The sequence below is a fragment of the Macaca fascicularis genome, chromosome 14, assembly GCF_037993035.2.
Source record: "Macaca fascicularis isolate 582-1 chromosome 14, T2T-MFA8v1.1".
NCBI lineage: Eukaryota > Metazoa > Chordata > Mammalia > Primates > Cercopithecidae > Macaca > Macaca fascicularis.
Window position 1 is genome coordinate 116,202,520 of NC_088388.1, and position 19,912 is coordinate 116,222,431.

The 19,912-nt window shown below is 46.5% G+C and overlaps 1 protein-coding gene across 25 annotated transcripts in view; it reads left to right on the forward strand.

Annotated features, from left to right (window-relative positions):
- Positions 1–19,912, forward strand: part of CEP164 (centrosomal protein 164) — a 98,313-nt gene that overhangs the window by 26,872 nt on the left and 51,529 nt on the right. For 15 of the 25 annotated variants that reach the window (XR_001485208.4, XM_015435759.3, XM_005579762.5 and 12 more), the window contains 5 exons: positions 1,609–1,720; positions 9,218–9,416; positions 12,238–13,935; positions 19,138–19,296; positions 19,705–19,839. Coding sequence is in view for 24 of the 25 variants with exons in the window: in XM_015435759.3 (XP_015291245.3) it covers positions 1,609–1,720; positions 9,218–9,416; positions 12,238–13,935; positions 19,138–19,296; positions 19,705–19,839 (2,303 nt within the window). In the remaining variant the exon portion in view is untranslated. Of the gene's footprint in view, positions 1–1,608; positions 1,721–9,186; positions 9,417–12,237; positions 13,936–19,137; positions 19,297–19,704; positions 19,840–19,912 lie in introns of all 25 variants that reach the window. The other 10 variants (XM_015435766.4, XM_074015286.1, XM_074015287.1 and 7 more) reach the window with 4 other exon arrangements.

Genomic DNA, 19,912 nt, shown 5'->3' on the forward strand with positions numbered 1-19,912 from the left:
CTGCCATCTCCTGGGCTCAAGCGATTCTCCTGCCTCAGCCCCCTGAGTAGCTGGGACTATAGGCACATGCCACCATGCCTGGCTAGTTTTTGTATTTTTTATAAAGACAGGGTTTCTCCATGTTGCCCAAGCTGGTCTCAAAATCCAGAGCTCAAGTGATCTGCCCACCTTGGCCTCCCAAAGTGCTGGGATTACAGGCATGAGCCACGGTGCCTGACTGAGATAGTGCTTAAGTCAGGACATATATCTCCACTGTCTTTCAGTTCTGTGGCAAAAGAGCTTTTCTAAATACTTGATTTCCAGAGTACAAAAAAGTTGTGTTTGTTTGTTTGAGATGAAGTCTTGCTTTGTCCCCCCAGCTGGAGTGTAGCCTTGACCTCCTCAAGCTCATTGCTGGCTGTCTCTTCTACTAGAAAGTAAGCTCCCACCTCAGCTTCCTGGGTAGCCGCATCTATAGGCACATGCCAGCACGCTCAGCTAATTTTCGTATTTTTTGTAGGGACGGGTTCTCACCATGTTGCCCAGGCTGGTCTTGATCTCCTGGACTCAGGCGATCCTCCCACCTTGGCTTCCCAAAGTGCTGGGCTTACAGGCATGAGCCACTGCACCCAGCCAGAACAAAAGTATTAGGGTCGTAATATATAGCAACATTGAAAAAGAGGCAACTCCCTTCATGGAAGAGAGGGTTCAGTGAGTGGGGGTTCAGCCTGCTTGAGCTCATATCATCCACTTTCTCAGCTCAGATAGCTCCCTGCCCCTAGGCAGAATCAGTCACTGCCTTCTCTCTGCACCCGTAGCATACAGGACACGCCTTCATTACAGCATGTGTCACCTGGGTTGTACTCCATTTGTGTGTTTGTGATGTCCTCGAGGAGCACAGTCACTTGTAGTTGTTCAGTACATGTTTGTTGACTGAGTGATGAGTGCTTTTGCACCAAGCTTTTGCAAATCTTGGGAAAGCTTACTACGTTCTGGTAAGGCTGTGCTCATCCTGGATGGTTCTGGCTATGGTTTTGGGGTTCTTGCCTCTCAGGCCCCGCTGGAATGAAGTCTTGGTTTTAGTTTATTTTTTACCTTTTTTTTTTTCTTTTTTGAGATGAAGTGTTGCTCTCGCCACCCAGGCTGGAATGCAATGGCGTGAACTCAGCTCACTGCAACCCCCTCCTCCCAGGTTCAAGCAATTCTCCTGCCTCAGCCTCCAGAGTAGCTGGGATTACAGACACATGCCACCACACTGGGCTAATTTTTGTATTTTTAGTAGAGATGGGGTTTCACCATGTTGGCCAGGCTGGTCTAACTCTTGACCTTGTGATCCACCTGCCTCGGTCTCCCAACGTGCTGAGATTATAGGCATGAGCTACCGCGCCTGCCTATTTTTTGCATTTTTAATGCTTGGCTTCAGATTATATCATTGTAGTGTGGAGACAGCATGCTTGGATTCAAGTGTACCATTTATAAATTGTAAGGAAACAATTATATGTTTATTGTTTATAATTTAAATAATATGATTTTCTCATTGATGGAGAGAAAAGACAAAGTAGAAAAAGATTGAGAGTTTTTTTCTTCTTTTCATTTCTTTTACTTTCCCACCTCTGCCTCTCCTTTCAGAAATTCTTGAATTTGCCCGGGAGATTGGTATTGATCCCATCAAGGAACCAGAACTGATGTGGCTGGCGCGGGAGGGCATTGTGGCCCCACTGCCTGGGGAGTGGAAACCATGGTAAGTCAGTAGGGGGTGTGGCCCAGTGACTTGGCCTAGCAGAGGCAGAGGGAAGCTAACACTGGAGATGAGTTTGGCCTGGCCTGCTTTTCCAATCCTATACTGTGCAGTCAGGGACAGTACTGTGCCACCCCTCTGCTATGCTGCCTGCTATTTCAGGCTTCAGTGTAGGCTGACTGGACGGTCCCTAGGTTGGGGTTCAATGCTTATATCTAAGGCCACAGGAGCTATGCCTTGGATCCGGTCCTTTAGCACCAGCATCTGTTTAGGATGTGCTGAGGGGCTGTTGTTACTCCTTACAGACTGATACTGTAACAGACAACTTTACCTCCTTAGCATGTCTAAGATGGATGCTGGTCTTGCCGGGCACGGTGGCCCACGCCTGTAATCCCAGCACTTTGGGAAGCTGAGGTGGGTGGATTGCTTGAGGTCAGGAGTTTGAGACCAACCTGGCCAAGATGGTGAAACCCTGTCTCTACTAAAAATACAAAAAATTAGCTGGGCATGGTGGCACACACCTGCAGTCCTAGCTACTCAGGAGGCTGAGGAGAATAACTTGAACCTGGGAGGCAGAGGTTGCAGTGAGTTGAGATTGCTGCGCAGCACTCCAGCCTGGGCGACAGAGCGAGACTCCATCTCAAAAAAAACAAAACCAAAATAAATAAATAAAATGACTACTTAAAAAGATAAAATAAAAAAAATAAAATGAGATGCTGGTGTTAAAGAGGTTTGCAGTGAGGCCATGCAGACCAGCAAAGGGTTTCTGTGTCCCTTGGGAACACCTGGCTCTGCCATATCTGAATTGATATAACCTATTCATGAATAGGTTCCCATTCACGGATTCATTGGTATTTTCATTTTGGCTAGAGCTCTTTGGGTTGGAAGGAGCAGTGATTCACTCAGGTTGTCTCAGGGAGACAGAGGTTTATGGAGAGGAAAGACAGAGTGGCCAAGGTTGGGGAGCTAGAAGGAGCCATGTCACTGCTGCTGTCTCCCTCCTTCTCCTGAGGACTGCAGGGCTCCCTGCTCATGGTGACACTGTTCTCTGTATTACTCTTCCTAATCACATGCATAGAGCTCTCTCCAGCTTGTCTCCCTAAAGTGAGTGCCATAAATTTACTTCCTACCTTAGATTGGGATTTCCCTATGCTTATCCCAAACTGGTCCTCAGGTATCCTGGGGGTCCCCTCTTCTGCTGGTTTTGTGCAATTTTGTAGACAAGGCGTAATCATCCCATTCATACCATTCACTGTGTTGCCCATAGCTCAAAGTGATTACAGTTGTCGCCTTACTCTTAGCTGAAGGATCGCAGTCCTTCTAGCTTTTCCTCCCATGGCAGGCTCTTTGTTTTCTTGATCTTTTTTTTTTTTTTTTTGAGACGGAGTTTCGCTCTTGTTGCCCAGACTGGAGTGCAATGGCATGATCTCGGCTCACTGCAACCTCCATCTCCTGGGTTCAAGCGATTCTCCTGCCTCAGCCTCCCGAGTAGCTGGGATTACAGGCATGCACCACCACGCCCGGCTAATTTTGTATGTGGAGACGGGGTTTCTCCATGTTGGCGAGATTGGTCTCAAACTCCTGACCTGAGGTGATCCACCGGCCTCGGCCTCCCAAAGTTCTGGGATTATAGGCATGAGCCACTGAACCCAGCCTGTTCTCTTGATCTTTTTAGCCACCTTTCCTTTAACCTTCTCCCACCTCTATTGAAGTAAATTTGTCAGGACTTTACACAGTGTTTGAGGTGCTAAGGACTTCTGGTCATGTTTGTAGGATAAGTTTATAGGAGTGGATTCTGTTTCTAGCACCTAACTTGATGGATGGAAGGAAACTGTCATTGGTTATGGGCCAGCTACGTGCCAGCTTTTATGCCAGCTGCCTTTATATACCTGATAGTGGTGGCTAACACCCTTTTTTATCCTGTAAGGAGAGTGTGAATTATTTTTCACCTTTTTTTTTTTTTTTGGAGACAGAGTCTTGCTCTGTCGCCCAGGCTGGAGTGCAATGGTGCAATCTCAGCTCACTGCAACCTCTGCCTCAGCCTCCTGAGTAGCTGGGATTACGTGCGTGTGCCACCACGCCTGGCTAATTTTTGTATTTTTAGTAGGGATGGGGTTTCACCATGTTGGTCAGGCTGGTCTTGAACTCCTGATCTCATGATCTGCCTGCCTTGGCCTCCCAAAGTGCTGGGATTACAGGTATGAGCCACTGCGCCCAGACTATTTTTCACTTTTTAAAATAAATTGGCCAGGTGTGGTGGCTTACACCTATAATCCAAGCACTTTGGGAGGCCGAGTTTGGGGGATTGCTTGAGCTCAGGAGTTTGAGACCAGTCTGGGCGATCTGGCGAAACTCTGTCTCTATAGAAAATTCAAAAATTAAGTAGGGGTGGTGACATGCACCTTTAGTCCCAGCTACTTCGGAAGCTGAGTTAGGAGGATCACTTTAGCTTGGGAAATTGAGGCTGCAGTGAGCCGAGATTGCATCACTGCACTTCAGCGTCGGGGAGAGAGAGAACCTGTCCCAAAAACAAATAAAATGAGTCATTAAAACGTAGGTATACATACATTTTTACCCTTCTTCTTCTTTACCCATCTTTTACCCTTCTTCTTTTACTAAGGGTAATTACTATTAATTGGTAAATTCTCTCTAGACTCTTTTAATACACATGTATGCACCCCCCCCACAATGGTTTAGTTTTAAACATAAGCACTTTATTATATACACTGTTCTTCTATGTCCGTTTGTGTAGGCCTACTCTTTCTTGTATCAGCTACATACTTTCCTGTGTAGAGATGTACCACAATTATTTGACTAGTCTTATATTGAAGGACATTTAGATATTTTCCTAATTGGCCATGAAGTGAGGCTGTTTCTGGATCCTCTGCTCTTTTCCACTGAGTTATCTGTCTGTCTTCACACCAGTACCATTCTGTCTTGATTATATAGTTTTATGATAAATCTTGAAATCATTTAAGGTAAATCCTCCAACTTTGTTCTCCATTTTCAAAGTCACATTCTAGGTATTTTGTATTTCCATATGAATTTTAGAATAGCTTGTCAGTTTCCGAGGCCGAGCACGGTGGCTCATGCCTGTAATCCCAGCACTTTGGGAGGCCGAGGCGGGCAGATCACTTGAGGTCAGGAGTTCAAGACCCGTCTGACTAACATGGAGAAACCCCGTCTCTACTAAAAATGCAAAATTAGCTGGGTGTGGTGGCACATGCCTGTAATCCCAGCTACTAGGGAGGCTGAGGCAGGAGAATCACTTGAACCTGGCAGGTGGAGGTTGCAGTAAGCTGAGATCATGCCTTTGCACTCCAGCCGGGCCACAAGAGGGAAACGCCGTCTCAAAAAAAAAGAATAGCTTGTCAGTTTCCTATTAGGATTTTTATTGTGGTTGAGTTGACTCTGTAAATCAATTTGGGGAAAATTGACATCTTAAACAATACTTTCAACCCATGAACATGGTCTGTTTCCATTTGCAGTATTTAGGTTTTCTTTAATGTCTCTAGGACATATTTACCCTGTAGAAAAATGTAATCTGCAAATAAGGACAATTTTTTATTCCGTTTTTAGTATATTGAAGTTTTTGTTGTTGTTGTTGTTGTTGTTGTTTTTGAGATAGAGTCTTGCTCTATCGCCCAGGCTGGAGTACAGTGGTATGATCATTACTCACTGCATCCTCTAACTCCTGGGCTCAAGAGATCCTCCCACCTCAGCTTCCCCAGTAGCTGGGACTACAGGTGTATGTCACCATGTGTGGCTAATTTTTGTATTTTTTTTTGTAGAGATGGGGTTATGCCATGTTGCTCAGGGTGGTCTTGAACTCCTAAGCTCAAGCAATTCACCTGCCTCAGTCTCCTAGAGTGTTGGGGTTACAGGCATGAGCCACAGTGCCTAGCCTAGAAATACTATCAATTAAAAAATTGTCAATAAAAAAAAAATAGTCAATCCAAGGGCAACAAATAACAATGGATCATTTTAAATTGCATTTCCCAAGTTGTTTGTAGAGTTGAATTGGCCATCTGTTGATCTTTTGTGATTTACCTGTTTATATCTCTTGCCTTTTTGTCTAGTAGATTGCTTATCTTTTATTTTTGTTAAGGTGACAGAACTCTTTGATTATTCTGGGTATTCTGGGTAATAGTAGTGGTATCTTACCACTATTTCTACTATTTTATCCCAGTCACATGTCTTTTAATTTGGTTTATGCTTTCTTTTGTCATACTGAAGTCAATACATTTGTATATATTTTTTCTTAATTGTGGTAAAATATATATAACATGAAATTTACCATTTTAAGCATTTTTGAGTGGACAATTCAGCAGCATTAAGTACATTTACAATGTTACATGGCTATCACTACCATTCATCTCCAGAATTTTTTCATCCCCGAACTGAAACTCTATAGCCATTACATATGAATTCCCCATTTTCCTTTCTCCTTAATCTCTGGCAATCACCATTCAGCTTTCTGGCTCTATGAATTTGCCTATTCTAGGTACTTTATATAGGTGGAATTATGCAATATTTGTCCTTTTGTGTCTGACTTCTTTCACTTAGCATAATATCCTCAAGGTGCATCTATGTTGTAGCATGCGTGAAAATTTTTTCTTAAGGCTGAATAATATTCCATTGCATGTATATACAACATTCTATTTATCTTTTTTTTTTTTTTTTTTGAGACAGAGTCTCGCTCTGTCGCCCAGGCTGGAGTGTAGTGGTGCGACCTTGGCTCACTGCAACCTCCGCTTTCTGGGTTCAAGCGATTCTCCTGCCTCCGCCTCCTGAGTAGCTGGGATTACAGGCATGTGCCACCATGCCTGGGTAATTTTGTATTTTTAGTAGAAATGGAGTTTCACCATGTTGGCCAGGCTGGTCTCGAACTCCTGACCTCAAGTGATCTACCCACCTTTGCCTCCCAAAGTGTTGGGATTACAGGCGTGAGCCACTGTGCCCAGCCCTATTTATCAATTTATCTGTCAATGGACATTTGGTCTTCTTTCCGTCTTTTGGCTATTGTGAACAATGCTGCTGTGATTATTGGTGTACTAATAGCTGTTTGAATTATTGCTTTCAATTCATTTGGGTATATGCCCAGAAATGGAATTGCTGGGTCACATGGTAATTCTATTATAAATTAAATTAATTTTTTTCTTAGAGATGGGGTATTGCTCTGTCACCCAGGCTGTGCAGTGGCATAATCATAGCTCACTGTAGCCTCAAACTGCTGGGCTCGAGGGATCCTTCTGCCTCAGCCTCTTAAGTGGCTGGGACTACAGGTGTGCACCATGGTACCCAGCTATTTTAAAATTATTTAATTTTTATTTAATATTAAATTTGATTTAATTTTTTTGAGGAACCCCCATGCTATTTGCCAAAGTGGCAGCACCATTTTACGTTCCTACCAGCAGTGTACAAGGGTTCCTCTGTCTGCCAGGCTGGCGGTCAATGGCACAATCTCAGCTCATTGCAACCTTCACCTCCTGGGTTCAAGTGATTCTCCTGACTCAGCCTCCCAAATAGCTAGAATTATACGTGCATGCCACCACGCCCAGCTAATTTTTTTTTTTTGACGGAGTCTTGCTCTGTCACCCAGGCTGGAGTGCAGTGGTGCGACCTTGGCTCCCTGCAGCCTCCACCTCCCCCGTTCAAACGATTCTCCTGCCTCAGCCTTCCGAGTAGCTGGGATTACAGGCATGCGCCACCACGCCTGGCTAATTTTTGTATTTTTATTGGAGACAGGGTTTCACCATGTTGGTCAGGCTGGTCTTGAACTCCTGACCTTGTGATCTGCCCACCTTGGTCTCCCAAAGTCCTGGGATTACAGGCGTGAGCCACTATGCCCAGCCAATTTTTGTATTTTTTAGTAGAGATGGGATTTCACCATGTTGATCAGGCTGGTCTTGAACTCCTGACCTAAGGTGATCCACCTGCCCCGGCCTCCCAAAGTGCTGGGATTAGCGGTGTGAGCCACTGCACCCAGCCTTGTAGCCTTGAACTCCTGGGCTCAAACGATCCTCCCACCTCAAGTCTCCTGAGTAACTGGAACTACAGATGTGTGTCACTGTGCCTGGCTAATTTTTTTCATTTTTTGTAGAGACAGGGTCTCACTATGTTGCCAAGGCTCATTTTTTAGATTTTTGATAATAGCCATGCTTACGGTGTGAAGTAGCATTTCAGAATAGTTTTGATTTGCATTTTCCCAATGTTTAGTGATGTGGAACATCTTTTCATGTGCTTATTGGTCATTTGCATATCTTCTATCAGTGTCCTTTTTTACCCCTGATTTTTTTTATTTCTGCTCATTTTCTCATTTATTTTTCGTTTGCTCTTATGTTTGAATTGAGATTTGGCTTGTCAGATTTCATAAGGAGCTTGATTGGGATTGTATTGGATTTATATATTAATTTTGGGATTATTGACATCTTTACAGACTTGAGTCTTTCTGTTCTGGAATACTGAATGCCTCTCCCATGGGTGTTTTTCTTTTTTCTGACTTGTCAGTAAAACTCTATAAAGATTTTGCACATTTTAGGTTTATGCGTGAGTATAAAATATTTTGCATTACTATTGTGAGTGGACTTCATTTTTCCTGTTAGCTATCCTAATAGATTGTTGTTAATGGTGGATGAGATGAGTGGCTTATTTTGGACTTGTCCATGTTGAAACACAGATTCTTGAAATATACCTCCTACATTATTTTCTTCTACCATTGGTCCACACTAGCTTGGATTATTACTTTTTTTTTTTTTTGAGATGGAGTTTCGCTCTTGTTGCCCAGGCTGGAGTACAATGGCATGATCTCGCCTCCCGGGTTCAAGTGATTCTCCTGCCTCAAACTCCTGAGTAGCTGGGGTTACAGGCGCCCACCACCACCCCAGCTAATTTTGTATTTTTAGTAGAGATGGGGTTTCTCCATGTTGGTCAGGCTGGTCTTGAACTCCTGACCTCAGGTGGTCCACCCACCTCGGCCTCCCAAAGTACTGGGATTACAGGCGTGAGCCACCACGCCCGGCAGGATTATTGCTTCTTATGAGTTTAGAGTTTTCTGTAAAACCAGAGCTCTCACAATGCATTGTTCTTCCTCAGACTGTTTATTAAAATATTAAGATTTATCCTAGCACTTATGTTCAACATGCTATAGTTTTTATACTTCTCCATCTAAATAAAACCAAGTTTGTTCCTATACTAGTCCAGCATGCATTCTCAAGAACTCCAGTGATTATACATCAGCATCTAGAGATTAGGTATCCTAATCCTTTCTTCCCATATCTAAGCTAACTCCTTCTTAACCAAATGGTACCCTTTGACTCTGTGTTAATCCTTTCCTTCCCTCGGCTCTTAACCCCTCTCATTCCATCTTCTCCCTCCCTTTTCCACCCCCGCTGTTCCTCCTCTTTTACCTCCTCTCCCTTTTTCTTTTTTTCCCCTCTTTTTCTTTTTCTTCTTTTGTAACTGAGCAGGGACTAACTTCTGAACTCTGCCCGTCCCCAGCCAGGACATCACAGGTGACATTTACTATTTCAACTTTGCCAACGGGCAGTCTATGTGGGACCATCCATGTGACGAACACTATCGGAACTTGGTGATCCAAGAGCGGGCAAAGCTGTCAACTTCTGGGGCCGTTAAGAAGAAGAAAAAAAAAAAGGAAAAGAAAGACAAGAAAGACAAAGAGACCCCCAAAAGTTCCCTGGTGAGTCAGTGGATGCCTCCTCCCAGAGAGGCCAGGGCTGAAATCTGGAGGGACATTGGGAACCTCTAGGTGTCTGCAGCTGGGAGGTTGAAGACAACAGTCAGAATATGGTAAATTCTTGATAGTATCTCATCTAAACTTTGCCTGTCTTCTGGTCGATTTTCCTTTCAGCTTTTGGAATTCTGGAAGTTGTTGCCATGTCTACACATTTCCTTTTCTCCCCACTTGGGAAGTGCATGTTACCTAATAGGATTGATGAGAGAGAGTCCTCTTCTGAGAATGGTTTTTGCAGTAGTAGTAGCAGTAATGGCATCGGCTGCTCTGGAGAGCGGGAACTGAAGGCGGCTGGCAGAGGCCAGTGAGCTGAGTGAAGTGTCCTTTCTCCTGTTCAGAGTCAGGCCTCCCCAGTGTGGGTTCCTTATTTGTCTTAAGGCGGTGTGAATTCCTAGATATCAGATGTAGCCATAATTTAGTTGTCAAAACACCGGGTGCCTTCAAGATTCCAGAGAAAAGCCTTGGGCTTTATCTGCTCATCTAGATTTTTGCCAGTGTCCTCAGTGAGTGGTGGGTAACTGAAGTTTAATTGCCATGTGATTTCCTTGTTGTTGTTTTTTTTGAGACGGAGTCTCGCTCTGTCACCCAGGTTGGAGTACGGTGGCGTGATCTCAGCTCACTCCAACCTCTGCCTTTCAGGCTCAAGCAATTCTGCCACAACCTCCTGAGTAGTTGGGATTACAGGTGTCCGCCACCATGCCTGGCTAATTTTTGTATTTTTAGTAGAGATGGGGTTTCACCATGTTGGCCAGGCTGGTCTCAAACTCCTAACCTCAAGTGATCCACCAGCCTCAGCCTCCCAAAGTGCTGGGATTATAGGCGAGAGCCACCATGCCCAGCCTGATTTCCTTGGTTATAAGTAGCTTTTGTATTTGAGTTCAAAGTATTCATATTAATTATTGTTTCATTTGTCCCTTTAGTATGTCTGAACCTAGGAGGTGGAGTTATTGCCCACATGATTTAGGTGGAGCAACTAAGACCTGGAGCCATACCAAAGTGAGGCCCAGGCTCTCCCAGAATGCTGTAGTGGTCCCTTTACCCAGGCCTGGGGCAGGTGGGGCATGCTGAAGAGAGGGAGGGACATAGGAGCTCAGCTCAGCCCGTGGCGAGCACTGGGAACATCGTTTCAGCCCTCTTCAGTGGTCCACTTGTTTTGCTCTTACAGCTTTTATTTCCCTCCAGAGCCTTGTGCTTCCTCTGGTCCAAGCTCCGCAGACACTTCTCTCTTCCCTCCCCTCCCTGACATACTACTCATGTTTTGAGAAACACGGTAACAAGCCCATTCCTCCAGATGGAGAAAAGAGGGCAGATAATTTCCAGCTAGGCTAGATTTTCCAATGTCATGTTTTCGAATGGCAAAAGGTGGCCACAGGGCTTTTCACGGACCCCGGATTATTTGAAATGGTAGTCAGGCATCTGGGCAGGCTGTGGCTTGACGAAAGGCGGGAGATGGAATGAAGTGAGGGTTCTGAGGTGGAGAGCTGGGTAAAGGACTGAGATGTAGGTGTGTGATCGGGTTCTTAGAGCCCTCTATTAAAAAGAGTTCCTTCCATGATTGCAGGAAGTGAAGAAAATGGGACAGCCCTGCGCTGTCAGTCTGGTTCTTAGGGCTCAGGACAGGTGCCTCAAACTTGAGTTTGTCCAGGGGACAGCTCTCAGCCAGGCAGGCAGCCTGGACGCAAGTGGTTTGGACTCTCTGGAGGTGTGCACTCACAGCCAACTGGGGTTCAGTGTGAATGTTTGTAGAGGGGTGGTTGATTTTTTAGACGTTTTTCTAGCCCAGAGGGTCTGTGACCATGTGGAGGTCTCTCAACAATACCAACTGGTTCATTTGGTAGACAATGCTAGACTGAGTCTTCAAGTCTCGGGTCATTTGTTATGCTTCTCTTCTCTCCCTGTTAAAAAATTTCTGGGTGTCCTTGATAAGGTTGGTGGACTTTTTTTTTTTCTTCTTCTTCTTTTTTTTTTCTTTTTTTGAGACAGCGTCCTGCTCTGTTGCCCAGGCTGGAGTGCAGTGGCATGATCTTGGCTCACTGCAACCTCTGCCCCCTGGGTTCAAGCAATTTTCGTGCCTCAGCCTCCCAAGAAGCAGGGATTATAGGCGCCCACTACTGTGCCCAGCTAATTTTTTGTATTTTTAGTAGAGATGAGGTTTCACCATGTTGGCCAGGCTGGTCTCGAACTCCTGACCTCAAGTGATCCACCCGCCCCAGCTTCCTAAAGTGCTGTGATTACAGACATGAGTCACCACACACGGCCCAAGGTTGGTGCATTTTATAAAACTAATCAATCACAGAATCTGAGAGCTGGATAGTACATTAGGGATAGTCTGGTTAGCGATTTTCAGACTTTAGTTTGTAGTAGAGCCCTGTCTTCAAGTCAGTTCCTCTATAGAGGTCCAGCTTATACAAAAAGAAATGGAGCTTCTTTGGTTGAACTTGGCAGTGTAGGTCTTTGTGACACCTCTTCTCTGTCACATGCACAATATAGTACCCCAAGGTACTGAACTTCCCAGGTTCCATGGAGCAAGGTTTGCAAACCATTGATCTAGTCCAGCCTCCTCTTTGTAAATAAGGAAACTGGAGCCTAGAAAACAATATATTTTCAGCCCAAGAGAGTTTTTATCTTTTCTTCCCTCTTCAGTTTGTGCTTTACCTTGAATAAAGAGGGTGGGTTTCTGCTGAGGGCTTACCAAGGGGTGAGGTAGCAAGTGTAAATCAGAAGTGCTTTGTCTTCGTTTTCTCTGCATGTTTATATACCCATCTAGGAAACGCAGCCTGAGGAGGGACTTCTGCCTCCTTCATCCTTTCTCTGCAGCCTGTCCCCTCCGTCAGCACCTGGGCTTCCTGATCTGGACCTAGATCAAGAGATTCAGGCTAGAAGTGAGGGATCCTATAACAAAGGAAAGAGCCCAGGCATGCTGGGCGACACCCCCTGGCGTTTCATGGGTGCCCTTCCCAGAAAGCTGCAGCCACTCTTCAAAGGCCAAACTTCCCAAATCCACCAGGTCTTTGCTGACATGGAGAAAATTTTAGGCAGGGCCTCAGCCCAATGCAGGAGAGAATTAGGTGATCAGCAGGGTCTGGAGAAACTCCAGAAGGTGACAGAGAAAATCTACCTGGGGTTTTCAGACCCTGAAACAGAAGAGCTGGAAATGAGGAGCAGACAGCAGAAACTGGGCACTCCAGCCCCTCAGAACACTGGGCTTCTCCAAAATGTGCAGGATGTGGTAGAAAGCAGGAGCCAGGCCCCTGTCCACTCAAAGCTTTCTGAAGCCATCAAGGGCCTGCCGCTGAAAGGGGAGCAGCACAGCCACAGCTTAGCCAAACTGAGCTCCACTGGCCCTGGAGGGGACAAGGGCCAAAGCCCCATTCCCACGTCATCCCCTGAGGAGGAGCCCTCCCTGTCCTCTTGTTCTTCCGGCCACATGTTGCCTGCCAGGAAGAGCAAGTTGTTGTTAGATAGCAGCCCTACTGAAGACCTGAGCTGGCAGGGAGTTCCTGGGGAAGGTGGGAGCGTAGGCAGTGGGAGGAGGAGGAGAGAACCTCCCGGACTGTGGATGGAACAGGTCTCCAAGCTTGTCAATAAGGATATCCCAGGAAGCTGCAAGGAAACAGAGCCCAGTGACCCTGAGGCTCTAGGGGCCTCAGCTGAAAGTCTACCTCAGGGGCTCTTGCTAATACCACCTGAAACCCTGGCATCAGAACCAGCTCAGAATCCCCTTTCAGGGAGGGCCCCCGGGGAGCCTCCTGCCGGTGAGAAGAGACAGACCCTCGGGTCTGCAGAGCTCCCTTGTAAAGATGAGAAGCCTAGTGTGTCTGGGCCTGACTTGGAGAACAGCAGCAGCAGCGGTAGCAGCAGCAGCAGCAGCAGCAGCCTGGCCTCACACCTGGGCTCTCCCGTCCTGGACGAGGTGAACAACTTCCCTTGGAACCTGCAGAGCTCACGGGGATCTGAGGAGGGTGTGGCTCAGTCAGACTCAGGTTTCAGAGATCAACACTTCAGCCCCTTCTCAGTTCCTCACATGTCCCACATGCAGAGCCCTGTCGAGCAGCAGTCAGAAAGTGAAGACTACTCTGAGGATCAGAGGTTCTACCAGCACATCCTGCAGATGGTCAAGATCTCCAGGTGGCCGGAGGGCCTGGGGCTGCCTGAGAGCATGCAGGACATGCCGTGTAGACACAGCGCCAGCACAGTCTGTTGCATGGCAGCTGAGTCTTCTAGGATGTCTAGTGAGGGTGAGCACGAGGCCATCAGAGTCCTGGAGAGGGACTCGAGGCTTCTATCATGGGAGCCAGAGCTGCTGGAACATCCTCAGGAGGTGGCCCTTGCCCCTGCTGGGCAGGAGGCCTCTCAGCAAGCCCACTTCCAGCCAAGCAGCAGCCCCCTCAGGCAGGGGCTAGTCCAGCAGAGCTCCATCGGCGGGCTTGCTACAGAGCCAGGCAAGATGCAGCATTTCAACCAGGTAGGCTTCTTAGTGAGCGTGGCCTAAAGGCCTAAACTTGGCAGGGAGGGAGCAGGTGGAGTTGGTGTTTTACCACGGCTGTCAGGCTTGTGTTCCTGTTACCCACCCTTCCTTGGTAACTGCTGGCCCTTTAACTACCCAAATGGCCATTTTATGGGATGACACATATTTGAAGTTTCTTCTACGCCATCACCTGCAAGATAGGGCTGAGGGTGTCTATGATTTCCCTTCCCTGGCTATAATTGTAATTCATAGGTGGTTCATGCGCTTTGAACTTGATCAGTTTTGAGGGTGAGCAGAACATCGCTAATCCTGGCATATAAACACGTGTCTTCCTGGGATTTGGGAAGCTTTTCCTATCAGCTGATTCTAGAGAGAGGTCCTTCCACATAGGCAGCCTACCCCAAAGCTCTGAACTTATCTCTTCTTGAAATCACATAGAACTAGAAAGTTAATATCATGTTTTATTTTTATTTTTATTTTATTTTATTTTTAGACAGGGTTTTGTTCTGTTGCCCAGGCTGGAGTGCAGTGGATCTTGGCTCACTGCAATTTGCACCTCCATTGCTTGAATCCCAGGTTCAAGCGATTTTCGTGCCTTCAGCCTCTCGAATAGCTGGGATTACAGGTGCTCACCAGCCAATTTTTTTGTGTTTTTAGTAGAAATGTAGTTTTGCTATGTTGGCCAGGCTGGTCTCGAACTCCTGGTCTTAAGCAATCCACCTGCCTTGGCCTCCCCAAGTGCTGGGATTATAGACATGAGCCACTGCACCTGATTAGAGAGTTAATATTCTTTTTTTAAATTTTTTTATTTTTTTTGAGACAGTCTTGCTTTGTCACCCAGACTGGAGTGCAGTAGTATCATCTCGGATCACTGAAACTCCACCTCCCGGGTTCAAGCTATTCTTATGCCTCAGCCTCCTGAGTAGCTGGGACTACAGGCGTGTGCAAACACACCTGGCTAATTTTTGTATTTTTAGTAGAGACAGAGTTTTGCCATGTTAGCCAGGCTGGTCTCAAACTCCTGACCTCAAGTGATCTGCCTGCTTCGGTCTCCCAAAGTGCTGGGATTACAGGTGTGAACTGCCATGGCTGGCCTGAGAGCTAATATTCGTGAGAGACGGAGGCCAGAACCTCTCTCTGCCATCCAGTGAGCTGCTTCTGCTCTTTGCCTCCTAGCGTCCCCAGAAAACCACATGGATAACCTGTGTCAGGCTTGTGTAGACCATATTTGTGACTTCACTCTTGAGTTCACTTCCTCCCCTACTGGGATTTATCAAATGGCTGACCTTGCCCTATCATTCTCCCTTTGTCCCTTTAAAGACTCACCATATTCTTCATTCAGAAGTCAAGTTGGATCAGAGACCATGGGGATCAATCTGAATTTCTCCAGCTATTCTTTTGCTGTTGCCCAGCTGTGGCTTTACCCAGTTGTTTGCTCTGCTTCCTAATTGCTGGCTTGCATTGGTTCTCTGTTAGCTTTAATAACTACTGAAGCACTATAAATATCGGATAAGCTGCAGATTATCCTGAAAGTTTTAATTAGCCCAATGGCAGTAAGTTTATCTGCTCTGAAGGACAACTCCATGCATAGCCCCATACTCAGAGTTAATGGCCGTCTATAGAAGATGATCAGCTAGGAGCCAGGAATGTATAATTTCCCCGCTAACTGCTGATTTGGTCAAGGCCTGGGAGAACGAAGCCCTCAGCATGCTTGTCTCCCTCCCTCAAGCCCCCAGCACGTTAGCAAATTAGCCATGTTAGGAGTCTGTAATTTTCCATAAATATAGTGTGGGGATAATTTTGCTTGCTGATGGGATGGTTGGAAGGGCTGAAACCAGGAGGAGCATGCCTGGTTTGCCCAATTTACCTTGAAGAAGCTTTCTTGGGCTCTTCCCCCCAGCCCCCACCCTTTTTTTTTTTTTAAGAGACCAGAGTTTTGTTCTGTTGTTCATGCTGGAGTTCAGTGGTGTGATGGTAGCTCACTGCAGCCTTGAGCTCCTGGGCTTAAGCAATCCTCCCAAGTAGCTGAGACTACAGGTGTGTACCACCATACCCAGCTAATTAAAAATTAGTTTTTGTAGACATGGGGTCTTACTATGTTGCCCAGGCCAGTCTTGAACTCCTGGCCTAAAGTGATCCTCCTGCCTTGGCTTCCGAAAGTACTGGGGTTAGAGGTGTCAGGGACCATGTATGTCCTAGGCTTTTTTTTCTGCCACAGCCAGAGCTGGTATAAAGTACTGTCTTAGAGATAGCCTTGGCTTCTAATCCCATCTCTGCCCCTCACTGGCTCTGTAACTTTGGGCAGGGTTCTTTTTTTTTTTTTTTTTGAGACAGGGTCTCATTCTGTAACCCAGGCTGGAGTGCAGTGGCATGATCTCACCTCACTGCAACCTCTGTCTCCCGGGTTCAAGTGATTCTTCTGCCTCAGCCTCCCTCAGTAGCTGGGATTACAGGCACCTGCCATCACACCCGGCTAATTTTTAAATTTTTTTTTAGTAGAGACAGGGTTTCACCATATTGGCCAGGCTGGTCTTGAACTCCTGACCGTAGGTAATCTGCCCGCCTCAGCCTCCCAAAGTGCTGGGATTATAGGTGTGAGCCACCACGCCCAGCGTGGGCAGGGTTCTTGACCTCACCAACCTCCATTTGTTCATATGGGGACTGTGGATAATGGCAGAGCCAGTCTCCGGTGGTTGTGAGGGTAAAATGAGACATTGCATGGAAGGTGTTTAGCCAGTGCACTGCTGGCCAGTGTTACGGTTATCAGCTCGTTTTCTCCTTCACAAAGATGTTCTACAACAGGCCAGATGATTGTGGACCTGCAGAAGCTCAGGAGTGGTTCTCACCTTACTTTTCCTGATGAGCATCTGATGCAGAAATGGGCCCTCCTGGGAACCCACCCACTGGTCTGGCCCCTAGGCTGAGGCTACAGGTGAGAAGATGGATCTTTGGAACCTCAGCCTGGCTGCCTCTGGGTTTCCTTTTCTCTCTTCAGTCCTTATGGGATTAGGGAGGATTGGAATTTTTGTGTCATCTGAGATATTTTAAGTTTGAGAAATGAATTTTGAAGGGGTCTTTGTAAATTGTCACCAGATTACCATCTTTGCTTCTGATAAGTCTAGATTATTGTAATGTGAATCCCTGTGATGGTAGCAATTTTATAATGTTGGTGTAGCCCTGGGCCACTCACAAAGGCCCCTAGCACTCATCTCCTTGAGCTTCTCTGCACACCTAGTCAGGTGGCAAGGCACACATCATCTCCATCTTGCAGATGAGTAAACTGAGAATCAGAGAGTCTGTAAATAGCAGGAGGTCTCACGAATTCTGACTCGTAGCCTGATTTCTTTCCCCAGCCCTTGCTTGCAGGAAGGAGAACAGGGAAAAGAATGGACCTGGTCAGCCCCACTACTGCCCTTGGGCAAGGCTCCTTTCAGCCACTTTCCTCATCAGTGGAAAGGGGAGAGAGTCCTTCTTTTGTTGCTCATGTGTATTTTTTTTGTAGTTAGTGTTGATTTTTTTTCCAGACAGGGTCATTTTTATTTTTTAGAGGCAGGGTCTTGCTCTGTCTCCCAGGCTGGAGTGCAGTGGTTATATCTCACTGTAACCTTGAACTCCTGGGCTTAATTGATCTTGCCGCCTCAGCCTCCCAGGTAGCTAGGACCACAGGCATGTGTCACTATGTCCCACTAATTTTTAAATTTTTTTGTAGAGACAGGGTCTCACTGTGTTGCCTAGGCTAGTCTGAGATAGGGTCTTGTTCTATTGCCCAGACTGGAGTACAGTGGTGCCATCATAGTTCACTGTAGCCTCCAGCTCCTGGGCTCAAGCAGTCCTTCCTCCTCAGCCTCCTGAGTAGCTGGGACTATAGGTGCATGCTACCCCATCTGGCTCATCTTTAAAATATTTTTGTAGAAATGGGGTCTTGCTGTGTTGCCCAGGCTGGTCTTGAACTCCTGGCCTTAAGTGATCTTCCCACCTTGGGCTCCCAAAGTGCTGGGATTACAGATGTGAGCCACTGTGCCTTGGCCTTAGATTTTAATCAGAGTAGTGCATGTCAGTAGTTTAAAAAGTCAAGTAGCACTAAAAGGCATGTAAGAAAGTCTAGCACTTCACTGTGCAGAGCCCTCCTCACAGGCAACCATTCTGTTGTGTTTACGTCCATCTTTGTAAATAATACACTTAGACTGCTTTTTCTTGACTCATCAATTTTAAACTTTATCAATTGAGAATTCTGTTAGATGAGGATTTGTCTCTGCTTTCCCCTCCCGCATCCTTCTTATATGGCTTTTATTTTATTTATTATTTATTATTTTTTTTTTTGAGACAGAGCCTCGCTCTGTCGCCCAGGCTGGAGTGCAGCCGTGTGATCTTGGGTCACTGCAACCTCCACCTCCCAGGTTCAGTTGATTCTCTTGCCTCAGCCTCCTGAGTAGCTGGGATTACAGGCATGCACCACCATGCCCAGCTAATTTTTATATTTTTAGTAGAGATAGGGTTTCACCATGTTGGCCAGGCTGGTCTAGAACTCCTGACCTCAGGTGATCCGCCCACCTCGGCCTCCCAAAGTGCTGGAATTACAGGTGTGAGCCACTGCTCCTGGCCTTTTTTTTTTTTTTTTTTTTTTGAGACAGAGTCTTGCTCTGTTGCCAGGTTGGAGTGCAGTGGTGTGATCTTGGCTCACTGCAACCTCCGCCTCCTGGTTTCAAGTGATTCTCCTGCTTCAGCCTCCCGAGTAGCTGGGACTGTAAGCGTATGCCACCACACCCGGCTAATTTTTGTGTTTTTTAGTAGAGATAGGGTTTCACCATACTGGCCAGGCTGGTCTCAAACTCCTGACCTCGTGATCCACCCGGCCTGGCCTCCCAAAGTGCCGGGATTACAGGCATGAACCACCGCGCCCGGCCTCCTATGTGGCTTCTGAAAGGAGAGCGGAACCCCATGCAGCATCTGCCAGATGTTAAAGAACTGTTTACTGTGAGACAGCATGAGACTTATGAGAATCAGGAAACCAGCCTGTGATTTCTCACACAGTTGGCACAATGGTAATTTCTGGATGTTGTGTTTCATTAGCAGCCTCTGAGCGGAGGTGGTTTAAATTTGAGCGTGCAGGATTTAGATGTTTTATTTTTATATCTGTCTCCGACACTTTCAGAGCCACATGGTTTCTTGGGTTGTAACAAGATGTTTTCTGTTGCCCAGGCCCTGGGTTCTTCATTAGCCCCAGTTCATGTTCCTCTTGGGGGCCTGGCTCCTTTACGAGGCCTTGTGGATACCCCACCCTCTGCCCTTCGTGGATCTCAAAGCGTGAGCCTTGGGAGCTCAGTGGAGTCTGGACGTCAGCTTGGAGAACTCATGCTGGTAAGTACTTTCTCTTGTGTTCAGTGTCTGTAGTTCCTGTGGGGCCGCCGTGTACCATATTAGGGACTATGGCCTAGGGGTGAGAAATAGACGGAATTAGTGGAGTCCTCAGAGTTCGTAATCCAGTTGGGAAAATGTAATTCACACCTGTATGAATGTGGACTCTGGGCTGTGGAGGATAGACGCATGCTGTAGGGACATCAGTGCTGATTTCTGAGTCTCTGCAGTCAAGGCAGTAGGAGTGGGTGAAGGGAGTCATTGGTGTGAGCCGCAGTCGCCAGGTCAGCTTCATGGACATGGTGGGACTTGATCTGGGAGACATTGACATAGAGAGTGGGGAGGAGCATTCTAAAGGTCATTCCAAAGGTCTTCAAGTGAGTCCTTTGACTGTCCTTCTCTATTTTGAAGCCTTCGCAGGGTCTCAAGACCTCTGCTTATACAAAGGGTCTCCTGGGCTCCATACACGAGGACAAGACTGCTCTCAGCCTCTTGGCTTTAGGAGAAGAAACTAATGAGGAGGATGAGGAGGAAAGTGACAACCAGGTAATGATGAAGTCCTCTTCCTGGCCTGGAAACCCTCCGTGCTATATTTTTTCCTTTTGAAAATGTTTTTGCT